This window comes from Mustela nivalis, assembly GCF_964662115.1.
Source record: "Mustela nivalis genome assembly, chromosome: 9".
NCBI classification, from domain to species: domain Eukaryota; kingdom Metazoa; phylum Chordata; class Mammalia; order Carnivora; family Mustelidae; genus Mustela; species Mustela nivalis.
The window spans coordinates 82,115,502-82,130,336 of record NC_139028.1 but is presented as its reverse complement, the minus strand read 5'-3'; the positions used below and the strand labels follow the sequence as shown (position 1 = coordinate 82,130,336).

Sequence of the window (14,835 nt, the reverse complement as noted above, 5' to 3'; positions counted from 1 at the left end):
GTAGGCCAATCTGAAGTTTTTAAAAGTCAATCATTAGAGTTACATTCCCAAAGAATATAATCAATGAAATATTTTAGTGAAAACTCAAATCGTGATTCAAGTCCAACAAGGATTTGGTATAAATCTCCCAAAAAGTATTAATTCAGGGTTGTCACCAGCAAAGGACAGACTCAAAAATTTTCCTTACAACACATTAACCAAAGTGCCTGTTCTTCTCCCCTACCCCCAGTCAAATAGTCACTAAACATTTCTTTAACACCACTTAATTCTAGAGAAGGGGAGGCAAACAGTCACAGTCGTACTTTAGCATTAATTAAACACAAAATATCTGTATATCTAAATTTTCCAATTTTTGAAGCATAGTATGTAGATACAACCTTATAAAATGTTCATTTGTAGATCGAGTCCAAGATAATCTGCTGGTTCTGATTAACACGCCAACCTTAAGAGGGCGCCCTCCTCGGGTTCCATACCTCAACAAGCCCCTGCAGTATCCGGACAAAGATGACACACCCATAATGCACTCTGGCTGCTGATGGGATTAGCATATTCAGAGTAGAGGTAAGAAGTATGGCAGCTCCAAAAACCCTGAAAAAGAGCAGGAGTTAACGGCTCTAAATTTCTCAGGTTAGGTTAAAGGCAATTTTAAGGTAGGTTTTTTTTTGTTTTGTTTTGTTTTGTTTTTTTCCTGAAAGAAATATATTCTTTTTTTTTTTTTTAAAGATTTTATTTATTTATTTGACAGAGAGAAATCACAAGTAGATGGAGAGGCAGGCAGAGAGAGAGAGAGAGAGAGAGAGAGAGAGAGAGAAGCAGGCTCCCCGCCGAGCAGAGAGCCCGATGCGGGACTCGATCCCAGGACCCTGAGATCACGACCTGAGCCGAAGGCAGCGGCTTAACCCACTGAGCCACCCAGGCGCCCCAAGAAATATATTCTTTACTTGGTAAGTTAGTTACTACAAATAGTACTTGGACTATCTTGAAATGTTACATTATTGAAGCACAAGAAATAAAAGATTCAATAAATCCAGCTATATGTACTTATATTTATTTTCTTCATAGATCTAATTACAAATTGCAAAGATTAGGACACCTGGGTGGCTCAGTCAGTTAAGAAGACTCTGCCTTCCGCTCAGGTCCTCAGGGCCTGGGATTCAGTCCAGGGAGCCTGCTTCTCCCTCTCCCTGCCACTCCTCCTGGCTTGAGCTCTGTGTCTCTCTCTGACAAATAAATAAATAAAATCTTAAACAAACAAACAAACAAAAAAACAAATTGCAAATATTTATCAAATCATTGTTGATAGTTTGGGTTGATATCTCAGTCTACAATGTAAGCTGCTTTGGGGCGAAACCTTGTTTTTCAAGTCTACTATTATACCCCTAATACAACACAGTGCCTGACACATAGCAGATACTCATTAAAAAGTTGCCGAAAAAAGCAACAAACGCCTGAATGGAGCTATATCTCACATTATACAACTGTTTGAGACTTCTCTAGAAGCTGCATGTACATAAAAATCTAATGAATGCAATTATATTTTAAATGCCCTAAGAAATCTCATGATCAGATCCGACAGCACAAGTATTGGTAATGAAAATAACTATTATTTAACATACATATATATTTTATTTCCTTTTTGTGTATGTAAGTGGGGGTACTGTCTGAGGCACACCTCTAGCTACACACAACAATTCAGAAAAGAATTGCTGAAAATTCAGTGCTCATACCTTCCTCCACCTGTAAGCAAAAATTCCACTTTGTTCTTAAAAAAATCTTCCATAATGTTCATACTAAGTAAGGAAAATATTCCCTTTAGGGAAGTTTAGGAACTTTAGAAATACCGTCTTGTGGAGAAGTTTGGGGACACACTATCTCTAATGAGCTAAGCTGTGTGTCCTCTGCACATTTTCTCCAGCTGAACATTGAGCCTTGAATTCAGTGAAGATTGTTGCCTCACAGAAGCTCCGATTCTTCCAGCGGGTCCATTTAAGTGTAAGAGTTAAACAGCAAAGTTTCTGAAAGGGGCCTTGATTGTTTTTTTTTTTTTAAGATTTTATTTATTTATTCGACAGACAGAGATCACAAGTAGGCAGAGAGGCAGGCAGAGAGAGGGGGGGAAGCAGGCTCCCCGCTGAACAGAGAGCCTAATGCTGGGTTCTATCCCAGGACCCTAAGACCATGACCTGAGCCAAAGGCAGAGGCTTTAACCCATTGAGCCACCCAGGCGCCCCGGGGCCTTGATCATTATTAATCAGCTACAGAAATCTGAGAAATGACTGTGAAGGCTGAAGGGGATCAGCTGTTTTCCTATGAATCATAGACCAGGTCAAATATTTTTGTTTACTTGATGTAACCCAATATCCGCCTGTCCTCAGTGGCTTCTCACCACTGAGGTCGACACTCAGGAGGTAAATATCCTGGTCCATTCTGCCTCTGTGCTGTTTGCTGAATAGGTATCTTTAGGCTTGAGTCAAAGAATAACCTATTTCCTAAACGTGTCACAAAATAGAAACTTCCAATTTCTAAAAATGATTACTCCCATCACGACGCCACACACCCAGTGACGTTAACTTTTTTTCAGAAAAAGAAAGGCAAGGTTCCGTAACCTGTCTTTATAAATAAGAACTCAAGATTGTTATAAAAATTGACTTAAAATGCATTTTTATGAATCATTGCTTCTACGTCGAAAGAATTTTCACCTCTCTTAAAAATGCAATCTGTATGTTCTTGTACGCAAACCCCAGGACACTTTGGAGGTCTCCTTTCATAGGAGAAAGTGTATGGGGCATGTTTCCTGGACCTAGTGGTGAATGGTGCACGTTCCCAAAGCTGGTGAGATGAACATACGTCTCTACTGTTCTGCAAGTGCAGTGTTACCCGTGTAACAGAGAGGATGAAAGCAGAAAGGGCAAATGACATTGGAGTTTGGGTCGTATGGGTAGGTTGCCTGGTACTGCCAAACTCGTGCTGACTACATTTTCTGTTGATGAATCCCATGTTGCTAATGGGATCCTCTATAAGAAAAGACACTGACTCTGCTTCAGGCTTTAAGGATAATGAGAACCAGAGCTACATAAAGCTTCAGGATTTTTGAAAGTGTTTCTATGAGGTATACGCCCGCCCCATTTAGCCCTTCAGAAGAATCCCTCTAAACTGTTGTCCATGAACCAGCTGCATCAGAATTCCCTGGAGAGCTTATTAACAATGCAGATTTTTCACACCAGAGGTCCAAATCAGACTCTGCTGGGAGTGAAGTCTGAAAATCTGTGTTCTAATAAAAAACCCAGGTGATAATTTTGCACGCTCAGATTTGAGGGGAAAAAAAAGAAAACCAAAGGTTTATATCTAGTTTTATCTAATACGTGTGTCATGACATTTATTTTCTATGAATATAACTTTCAACCATCACTTTCTCTGAAGGGTTTTAAAATCGTGCTTCTGACAGAGGGAGATGAATTTTACTCATTCTGCAGCTCCAGGTTTCTCAACCTCTATTCAACTTTATTCCAGGATGACTAATTCTTGGTTGTGGGATGTTGTCCTGGGCATTGTACATCTAGAGGCTTTTCCATGTTAGAAGCCAGTAGCATTTGCCCTCAAGCTGTAACAACCAAAAACATTCACAAAAATTGCGAAAGGTCCCTTGGGCGACAAAATCACCCATCAGTAGAACTGAATCAATTATAAACTGTTCGTTGAGTGCCCACTAGAGTTGGACCTCAATCTAGTAAGTGCTTCTTCAACTTGCTAGACCCCGTGCTAACAGCTCACATGCCATAAAATCCACAGCCACTTCACAACCCAGTGAGATGGGTATGATTCTTACATCCGTTTCATAGATGAAGAAACTAAGCCTGAGATAAGTGAAATCACTTGCACAAGTTGTTCTTCAGTTCCAAGTAGAAGAACCCTGGTTCAAATCTAACTCCAAAGCCAGTGGGGTTTACTACTAGAGTTTTCATCTGACTATGCACAAATGCAGTTAGTAATACATTTCAAGATTCTAACTTTAAATTTAAATAGTAGTTCTGACAGAGCTATTTGAACTCACCCTACTATTGCTGAAAGAAAACCCCAATAGATCCGTTTCAAAGTTCATTTTCCACTCCTGCTCTGGATGGTGTTTCTAATTATATAATCTTGTGACATATCTAAATGCTTCCTACTTTTAAGTTCTTAAATTCTTTTAATTATCCCTTTTTTCATTATTAGTTGCTATTGGATCATAAAAACTCATTGGCTTTTTTTTTTTCTATTTAAAAATGAAATCCCTCAGACTTTTTAGAACCTCATCTTCTTTTTAAAATCTCATATCATTGTTATCCAACTCAATACCCAGATAATTAAAATTCTGATTATCCAATTCTTGCCCAGTATGGGAAGCCTTCACACTTTTTCTTGCTGTGCTACACACAGCCAAAATTAAAGCAGCCACTTCATTCAACATTCATTTATGCATTCACACTCCAACTCTTTGTGAGACTATATTTAGAGTAGGGTATGGTGCTGAGGAGGAATACGGAACTAAAACTTGCCAAGCACTTACTATACACACTCCACCTACATTAATTCATGTAATCCTCGTAACTACTCTCTGAGCCACACAGTCATCTCGGTGTACAAATAGGAAACTGGAGACAATGACTGTGCAAGACAAAAGCAAGAAGTAAAGTGGAAACTGGAATCCAGGACTCTGAGACATGAAAATCTGTGCTCTTTCACTGGTATGATGCTATTAGGCACTCAGGAGAAAGATAAAGATGGTCCTGGGTGTAGTAGGAGAAAGGAAGGGAGAGACAAGTGCCAGGAGACAACTTAATCCAAAGGTCATAAGAGGAGTACAAATGAAAAGCCAGAGAAGGGATTCCCTCCCATTCCAGCTGGGATGACCAAGAAGCAAGCCCGTCACAGGGATACTTTCACCTTGGGTCTTGGAAGATGAACGTTAAAAAAAAAAAAAGAAAAAATAAGGAAGAAGTTCCAAAAAGAGGAAATGGATCAGCAAAGGTTCAAAAATGGAAGGGATTTCATTCTATATTAGAGACTAGGTCAGTATTTAAAATGCCTGGACATGGTAATACCTGGTACCCCGAGTAAGAGAAGTAGGCCATTGAGAGTGAGATTATGAACAAGGAAGGTGTGAGGAGGGTGTGAGGAAATACAGATGAAACAAAGAGGGGAGGAACAGAGTCTGTAATTTCGTGGCATCCTGGAGACGATGCAACTTGGAGTGATTGTAGAGGGTAAACAATGATGAAGCCCTTATGATGAAGTAATCACAAAGCTTACTAGAATTAAGGGGAGAGGGGTCTGGAGCCCAAGGAGACAGAAAGTGATCAGGATCCATGTAAATTTTGGTGAGATGCTGGCTTTCAGATGAGCAAGGCACCAAAGTCACTAATGGTGGTCGAGGTGGGGGAAGTGACATAGATATGGTACAGAAATTTTCATAAGACCATTGTTTCATTGCTCAATAATTGTGTGACTGGAAAGTTAGTTAACTTCTCTAGGCTTCTGATTCCTTGCCTAGAAAAATGGCAGAGCCATGTAATGATCAAGAGTCTAAGGCTAGGCTGCTGGGCTTTGAAGTTCATTTCTGTTATCTATTACTTGAGTGATTACGAGCAGTTATTTAACTAACCATGCTTCATTCCTTGTCTGCAAAATGGGGCTATTAGCAGAAGCTATGTGTTATTATAAGTAAAGCATCTAGAAGAATGCCTGGGATAGCCTAAGCATTTAAATGGTGTTAGGATCTGTACAATGGTGCTATTCATCTATTACACATCATAGGATTGCTGTGAGACTAAAAATGATGCACTTCAAAGGCACCTGCACATAAAAATAAATCCATAAATGTGATTCAGTCAATTAGGAATAATAATAAATCACCAATGGTTATTGAATTGTTAGCATATGTCAGTCACTGTTCTAGATTCTTATTTTAAGCTAATAATAGTATCAGCATGCAGCTACTGCTGTCCTTATTTCATAGGTAGAATAACTAAGTGCAAGTGAGTTTAAATATCTTGCTACAGTCACATGGATACTAAGTGGAGAATTGTGGTTTGTATTGACTTGGTCTGGTTATAGATCCTAGATGCTTATCTGCTAAGCTCTAGTCTACTGTAATGGCAGCAGAACTAGTACTCATACAGTGCCATCAGCAGCAGATAAAAGTGGCAACCATTTGGGAAAACAAAAACATGTTGAATAATCAATGATAGCAGCAATGAGGAGTAAAAAAAAAAAAAAAGGATTCTTCTCCTATCCTAGGTTTCAAAGTAGTTTAATTGTGAAGCTTATATAGGGACAGTTTTGTCTTTTTATGAGCAAAGTCTAGCTTTCAAAAGAGAAATGGAAGAAATCAAAGTAAGTATGGAATACAAGTTCTAGAATATAACATAGTTCAGTACAGGGATGTTCAGATTTCATCATTCACAATCATCATCTGCAGGGGCTTGTTCAAACACAGATTGCTGGGCGCCAGAACTTCTTGCTCAGGAGGTTTGTGGGGCCTGCGAATATGCATTTCTCACTAGTTTCCAGATGATGCTGGTATTACTTTTTCTGACTTGGGAATCTTTGGTTTAGCAGTACTATGCTAGATATTCCCCCAGGACATCACAGAAAGGACAGAGCTGGGGCAGGACTGGGGACAACCCTAAAATGGGCAGTGGTAGACATAGCTGGAAAAGGGGATTTACCTTTATTTATAGAAGGGAAGAGGAAGAATGGAATGGAAACTCCTGCTAAAAGGTGCAATATCCCTTACAAAGCACAAATTATAATTAGATGGTTGGATCAAGATCCACAGTGAGGTTCTCTGGCCTAATTTCGACTGCCCTCACTGGCCAAATTGCCTGAGCAGCTGCCATATTTCTCCTGGGGACATATAAACAGCATACTATAATATTAAGACTAAAAGTTGTGGTTATGGTATGTGAATTCAAATTCCAGCACTAATTTCTTTCTAAGTATAATGTTGGGCAAGTTGTTATTACTTAAATTCTCTAAGCCTTAGTTTTTTTCCATTTGTAAAATGGAAATAATAAGTTTTCATACTTCAAAGGACTATCATGAAGATTAAATGAATCAGTTATGAAAGGGACAGTACCTGGTTCAAAGTAAGTGTTGTATAAATATTGGCTATCATTATACAGGAATTTCCCAATAGTCATTAGAGTTTTCAGAGAGTTCTTATTCTTTGCCCTTTTGTTTTCCCAGCATGCTTTTGCCCTGGTTAAATAGTATTGCTTCTTTTTTTTTTTTAATTTATTTATTATTTGACTGACAGAGATCACAAGTAGGCTGAGGGACAGGCAGAGAGAGAGAGAGAGAGAGGAGGAAGCAGGTTCCCTGCTAAAGGCAGAGGCTTTAACCCACTGAGCCACCTAGGTGCCCCAATAGTGTTGCTTCTATAACAACAGATTCAGAGTTGTTCATGTCATCTTGAAATTCTAGCAGCTTAGGGGCACTTGGGTGGCTCAGTCAGTTAAGCTTCTGGCTTTGGCTCATGTCATGACCCCAGGGTTCTTGAATCCAGCCCGGTGTTCCTATTCTGTGAGGAGTCTGCTTGTCCCTCTCTCTCTGCCCTTATCCCCAATGTGTGTTCTCTCTCGCTCAGTATCTCAAATAAATAAATAAATAACAATCTTAAAAAAAATAAAAGAAAAGAAATGCGATCAGTGTAAAGTGCATGAAGACATAGAGTAAAATTTCTATGTCCCATTCTGAAGTCATACTGAGTGTACTGAACTGCATCAGGCTCTCAATCTGTGCCACCACAAGCCATCTAAAATATCTGGCAGGAAACAAAAGATTTCTTAAAAATGTAAAGCCTTGTCCAAATCAATTATGTGTGTCTTGGTGTTTGGTACACTGCCACCCTTATCCCTAATACCTACTCACCACACACACACACACACAGCTCTTTTTTTGGCCAATCTTTTCTCTCAGATATCCTTCAAGCAACTGTAGATTTCTTTTATAAGACTTAATTCAAGGGCTCATTCCCCCCTACCCCCCCAGCATGATTTGTGGGGAACACAGCCCAGGTCTTTATTTCACTTCTTCAAACCCCATGATGCTTACAGAATGCCTTATACATGATATGCTCTTAAGAAATGACCACCCAGGGGCACCTGGGTGGCTTGGTCAATTAAGTGTCTGCCTTCAGCTCAGGTCATGATCTCAGGGTCCTGGGATCGAGTCCTGCATAGGGATCTCTGCTCAGCAAAGAGTCTGCTTCTCCCTCTCCTGCTCTCCCTGATTGTGTGTGTCCCCCGCCTCTCTCTCTTTCTCTGTCAAATACATAAATAAAATCTTTTAAAAAAAATGACCACCCAGTTACTTTTGTATGAAGACTTTAGAGCAGTTTAACTTCCCTTCCTGAGGTATATGTGGGTTAGAACAGATCTTTCTTCTTCGAGTCTTTATTACCCTGACATCCTTTTCAATCAATTGACCATTTCCTTGTTCTTGCGCTTTCAGTGGGGATAAACTACTGTTCTGGGTATCCTACTAATCCTAGGTAGCTGAGTTACTCTCATAAAATAACTAGAGGATGGCAGCCATGGACCAGAATGTAGAGTATTCCTGTGAATAAATCCTCACTTGAGAGAGTTACTGAGTTCAAGTACTTGGCCCGGTCTGACCTCATCCTTGCCTTCCTAACAACACTACAGAATCTCTGAAAACCCACTGCCATCACAGTCTCTGTTTATCCCAGCATCCTCATCAGCCTTTGAAACCACAGTCTCTAAAGCTCTGCATTCAAAATTAAATTAGGTGGTAATGCTTCAGAGATGACATATTGTCCTCTGAAAGAATCCCACCATTTATTAATTTTTAATGTCCTCATCATGATATTGTATTACGCTTGACAGTCATAGTTTTGTTTGGCCTGATGTCAACAAAAACAAACAAACAAACAACAGACAGACATAAGCATTGAATATGTTTTTGATTATCTAGGTAGAAGGAAATAGATTATATACTACGGAACATTTACAGTTCTTGTGAGTTTCATTATCTCTAGCACTGGTTCCAACATTGACACATAATTGCATTTCATAGCACTGCGGCTCTGAAAGCAATCTCCACATAATAGGTTTCCAAGTTTATCCTGATTAGAAGGCTTGTCTAAAAACCAAAATCATGCAAAAAATATTATAAATTATTCTACATTCATGTTCTTTCCTATGAGCCTAACCCAGCACTAATTAATATAGTGAATTTTTAAAGGGATTGTAAAATAAATATTTTTTTTAAAGATTTTATTTATTTGACAGAGAGAGAGCTCACAAATAGGCAGAGAGGCAGGCAGAGAGAGAGGGGGGAAGCAGGTTCTCCACTGAGCAGAGCCCGACATGGGGCTCTATCTCAGGACCCCGAGACCATGACCTGAGCTGAAGGCAGAGGCTTAACCCACTGAGCCACCCAGGGGCCCCTAAAATAAATATTCTAAAGAACACATAGAAAGTTATTCCATAGGAGATATGTGTTTAGTGAAGAAGCACATCCTTTGAAATCAGACCTACTGGGGTTGATAGCCCAGCTCTTCCTCTTATCAGCTAGTAATCGTTAGGGAAATAAGTACTATTTTTTTGTTCAGTTCTCTCATCAGTTAAACAAGTGTTAAGAATGTCTGCCTTACAGAGTCTCTATGAGGAAGAAAGATGATGGCTATACATAAGAAGTTTGGCAATACATGTATTTAGTATTGTATTCAAGTCTAATTTCATCTGCTTCCTGAAATGGGGAACTAAGGCAATTAAGGAAACAATTTATAACTCATATCCTTTCTCTCTCTTCCCACCCCAGTACAAATGTACTATTTAGGGAGAGGTAGAAATGTTATCCCTGAATGATCTACTTCACGTTGATTGAAAGGCTTTCCTGATACTCATCCCTCTCCATTGTGCCTGGTTAGAGCAGCGCTTCTGGGTTTCCATTCAGTAGGGCTGGCTTTGTTTTCCCCCATTTTAATCTAAAAGCTATTTCTAGACTCTTCTTAACTACAGGGAAGGAGAATACTGTCCTTTATTCCATCATAAAAATTAAGCGATCTTGTTACTGCTTGACTTAAGTAGGCCTAAGAAGAACATCTATGCTGCTTTTTAGATTCATTTTTACAATTTTTTTTTTCTTTTGAAATTTTATTTTGGATTTTCTCAGGTACATTTTCTATGTTTTTCAATAGGCAAAATGTTAAGTTTAATGACCTATCAAATAATAATGTAGTTTATTTGAGAATATTTTCATGAATGTCAATTATAGAATAGCAATTTAAGACTAGTCAATATAAAAAAAAAGACTAGTCAATATAAGTAACCAATTACATGTTTGATAAATTAAGCTGATTTCTGATTTATATTCTGGGTTTTGTTTTTTTATTTGCTTGCTTTATAATCTATGTCAGTTTAGAAACTCACTTATGGTCTGATCCATAATTCCAGTAATTATCCATAAATCCATAAATTATCCATAAATCCAGTAATTCCAAGTAAAGGTGAATAATGTATAGGTAAATAAAGAACTATTATTCAAAAAACATTTTCTTGGGGTGCCTGGGTGGCTCAGCAGGTTAAAGCTCTGCCTTTGGCTCAGATCATGATCTTAGGGTCCTGGAATCGAGCCCCATGTCAGGCTCCCCACTCAGGGGGAGCCTGCTTCCCCCCCCCCCGTCTGCCTCTCTGCCTACTTGTGATCCCTCTCTCTGTCAAATAAATAAATAAAATCTTTTTTTAAAAAAACACATTTTCTAGAAACAAATTTTCCCAAATAAATACTTGTCTATTTTTAATACATACATATATATAGGAAAATACTGAAAATACATACATATATATATGAAAATACTGAAAAATACTAACAAATCACACAACATTTTTCAGCAATAAACTTAACTAAACCATTCCTTTCACTGAACAATTAATTAAGCCATCATAAAGTTATTAGATAAATAAATATCGCCAATCTTGAAGTTCCATAGAGCACGTTGCATCTCAACTAGCATGATAGTTCATTTCTCCTCAAGTCCTTCTCCTTGTATAATTGGCAGCTAAAGTTCTACGTGAAAAACTCATGCTTGTGAATATAAGTCAGAGATGGGTGTCAGTAAATGAGCCAAGGGGGGGAAAAAGGCAAAGACACATGCAAAGTGAATGTGAAATATCTTAATATTTCAAATGCCTTAAGAACAGGATCAGAAACTAAAGGTTGCTCTCCATTGCTCAAAGGACATTATAATCTCTGTGAAATAAGGGCCATTTGCTTATTAAGATTGCTTTTCAAAATGATAAACCACTTGAAAGCTACTTAAAATTGTTGTTTTCCTCATGATTTCCCCTGCAACAAATGACATATTAAAATGAATTCAATTTGCTTATTTTTAAGTTAAAATACACACTATCTCTCTCTCTTCTTTGTCTTCCATTGTGAAATGATTATATTCTCTTACACAGAATGACGTTAAGGACATGGGTGTGTATGCGTGTGTGTGTGTGTGTGTGTGTGCGCGCGCGCGCGTGTTAGGAGGCTCTATATTATTAAACAAATTCTCAAAATTGAGAAGCACGCAGTGTCCCTGTTTGGAAAAGCAAATGCAATTGCTGAAAACCTGCCTCACCCCTGCCTGATGATAAACATTCCGTGTGCTCCAGGGTGAGTTAGCTGTGAAATTCTCAGTCCCATTATTTCTATATGACCCACGGCCACAAACACCCCCAGCTACCAAGCCCACCCCAAAAGGATTTGCCTGGTAGAGGTGACAGGAACACTGGTGACTTGTCACTTCTACAGATGATATCCATTTTCCCCAAATCGATCAATCCATTTCCATTTGGACAGTGGCTTGTCACTTAACAGGGAACTAGTGTTCCTCACCCCAGGTGTGGCACTAATCCTGTCCAAGAGGGTTTGTAGGAATAGACTGATTCAGGCTGCTTAATCTATTTAATCTAATCAAATCAGGGCCCAGGCACCTCCCTTTGTCACATCTGACGCACCATTCCCGTATTTAAAAAGGAATACACAAGCACAAGCCAGCCCTCTGGGTCCCTTGGTACATCATTAAGTTGTAAAAATGACTTCATCACTCATGACAGAGAAATTAGACAGCCCCAACAGTGGCATATGGCAGTGAGACAATCATTCCACCAGCTGCCCACCTGACTCTCTCCTCCCTCAAAATCACGGCTCTCCCCTCCAGAGGCTGCCTCTGCACTGCGGTAGTTGGCTGTGGCAGCCACAGGGGAAGTCAGAGCTAGTAAAGGGCCAGAGGAGAAGAGAATCGAAGGAAAGAGAAGCTCCTGTCAGCAAACCACGTGCCAGCCCTTAGGGACCCCCTCCCTCTCTCTAGATCCATTTATTCATCTTGTGGAGAGGCATTTTCTTTTGTCAGAAAAAGGAAGTCTCTTCTGCTTTGTCCCTACAGAGCCCACAATGGGAAGGCAGTGAGATGCTGGAGGAGTGAAACACAGAGTCACCTCTGGCCCTAACGGACTGGATGGTGATAAAACATTTCCACCACAGCAGGATGGTGGTCACTTGCCACAGCTTTATGTTCATCGGCGGAATGATTTTCTCCTACAAAAGGAATTTGCAAATGTTTCTCACTGGAAGGGTTAAGGAGTCCCTGAAATGTAGATGTTGCAATGGATAGGTTAGTAGAGAGGAAAAAAATGAGTGAGAGATGATAGATACATAGATAGATAGATAGATAGATAGATGATAGATAGATAGATAGATAGATAGATAATGTTTGCATATGTGTTTGGTAATGACACTTAAGAATTAATTTCCAGTGCTTATTCCAGTAAATAAAGCACATCTTCATTGTTTTATTTCTGTGAAGGAAAAAGAATAACATTGGTAAAATTGTCCCTTCCTGGGCTTAAAATATGAAGATGTTATGTTAAAAGTATCTTCATTCCTCTCTTTCTGAAAATCCCTTTCACAAGAGAATTTTTCAGAATCAGGCAAGCCAGAATATTTACCTAAAGTATACCAAATTTCATTTTGATAAATGCAAGTTCACATGAGTTAACAGTTTTAAAATCCAGGCATTTGAATTTGTTGATTTTTAAGTATAAACTGCTCTCTCTTTCATAACAGTGGTATGAATTGAGTTGTAGCCATCAAAATCCCAAGGAAGAATCTCTTCCTTTTTTTTTTTTTTTTTTATCCCAACCCCCGCCCCGGAACTCTCACCCCCTTGCCCAGTGATGCTCAATGATTGCAGAAGCCCACATACTACCAAAGTGCTAGGTACAGAGAAAAAGTTCTAAATGCCATTATTTTCTCCTATAGAAAACCACACTATTTGTCTAAGCCATTATCAAGTTTAGGTTTTTTGTCTCTTGCAAAGAAAAGAACAGAATCATTCATGCTATATAGCCAAATTGTTTGGGAGTCCATACACACACACAAAAATACAGTATGTTTCTCCTGCCACCAAAACCTAAGACTCCCTTGGGCCAACCTAAGGCTTCTCTTTCTAATTCTTGGATTTCTCTCCTGGATTTGGGGCATGATAGATTGTAGGCACTCATTGAGAGAGCAGATGGCTCAGCTTGCTCCTGAAAGTGAACTTTATGGTGAAGTACATGGTATCAAGCAGAGATGCTAAATTTCAGTGTAGAGATAGCCTGAGATCATGCGCTGGCCACCTGAGTTTTAGTCCCACTCTCTTTGTGATCCGGCGCAAGGCACCACCACCTCCCTGATTCTCTATTTCCCTTTCCTGGTCTCTAAGTGAGAAGATTAGATTAGATGAGCCTTATCTCCCCCTAACATTAGTTCTTTCTGTTAGCTAAAGTTTGCTGCGTGTTACAAACAGGATCCTCATTATTCAAATAAAGAACTATTTTTTTTTCTTTAGCAAAAGCCAAGTTAGAAACCCAAGAAATACCTGGAAAGACAAAACGTTGGACTAGGAATTAAACCCTTTTTAAATAAAAAAGAGGGGTAGGAGGAAATAAACTGTAACTTTCTACAGAGAGGTCTAACCTCAGACTTAAATGGATTTCTCTAAGTGTTTTTACAATACTAGTCTAGAATTCAAGACTGAATGCATTGAATTACTAGCACTCTCTATCCCTTGGCTAAAAAGCTTTCCTAAGACAGTCCTTCAAATGAGACCTAAGGCATTTTCAGTGGGCAATATTTTAGCTGGAATAATGTATATGGGGAAATAAATTTAATAAAGCTAGAAATGTGATGAGTGGAAAGATGCATTTTCAGCACAATAGAAATAATCCCTTTGCATTACTAATACTTAAGACAAATTTAAACATAAATAATAAAGAATGGCCTTAAGATATTACTTATTCTTTCATTTTTTTCTGAAGTTAGGGCTTTATTAATAATAAATGATAATAGGGTGGCTCCTGGGTGGCTCAGTGGGTTAAAGCCTCTGCCTTCACCTCAGGTCATGATCCCAGGGTCCTGGGCTCTCTGCTCAGCAGGGAGCCTGCTTCCTACTGTCTCTGCCTGCCTCTCTGCCTACTTGTGATCTCTTTCTGTCAAATAAATAAATAAAATCTTTAAAAAATAATAATAATAATAAATGATAACAGCCAACATCTAATGAGGTCCAGGCACTTCTAAGAACCTTACACATATTCTTTATTTAGCTGTCATGATACTCATATTAAGTAGATACTTTGATTAGTCCCCTTTTACAGAAATATAAACTGAAGTTCAGAGGAGTTAGTAATATTTTATGTTATTCATTTATTAAGTAGTACCTTTAGGAGTCTGAACCTACATGGTTTGTCTTTAGAACCTGTATCTCAACCACTCTGCCATACTGCTTTTTTTTTTTTTTTT

The 14,835-nt window shown here is 38.8% G+C and overlaps 1 protein-coding gene across 1 annotated transcript in view; it reads right to left on the bottom strand.

Moving 5' to 3' along the window:
* Positions 1–14,835, bottom strand: part of SLC17A6 (solute carrier family 17 member 6) — a 43,831-nt gene that overhangs the window by 18,549 nt on the left and 10,447 nt on the right. Inside the window, exon 4 of the mRNA XM_082684141.1 lies at positions 474–588. Coding sequence (XP_082540267.1) covers positions 474–588 — 115 coding nt within the window. The remainder of the gene's footprint in view (positions 1–473; positions 589–14,835) is intronic.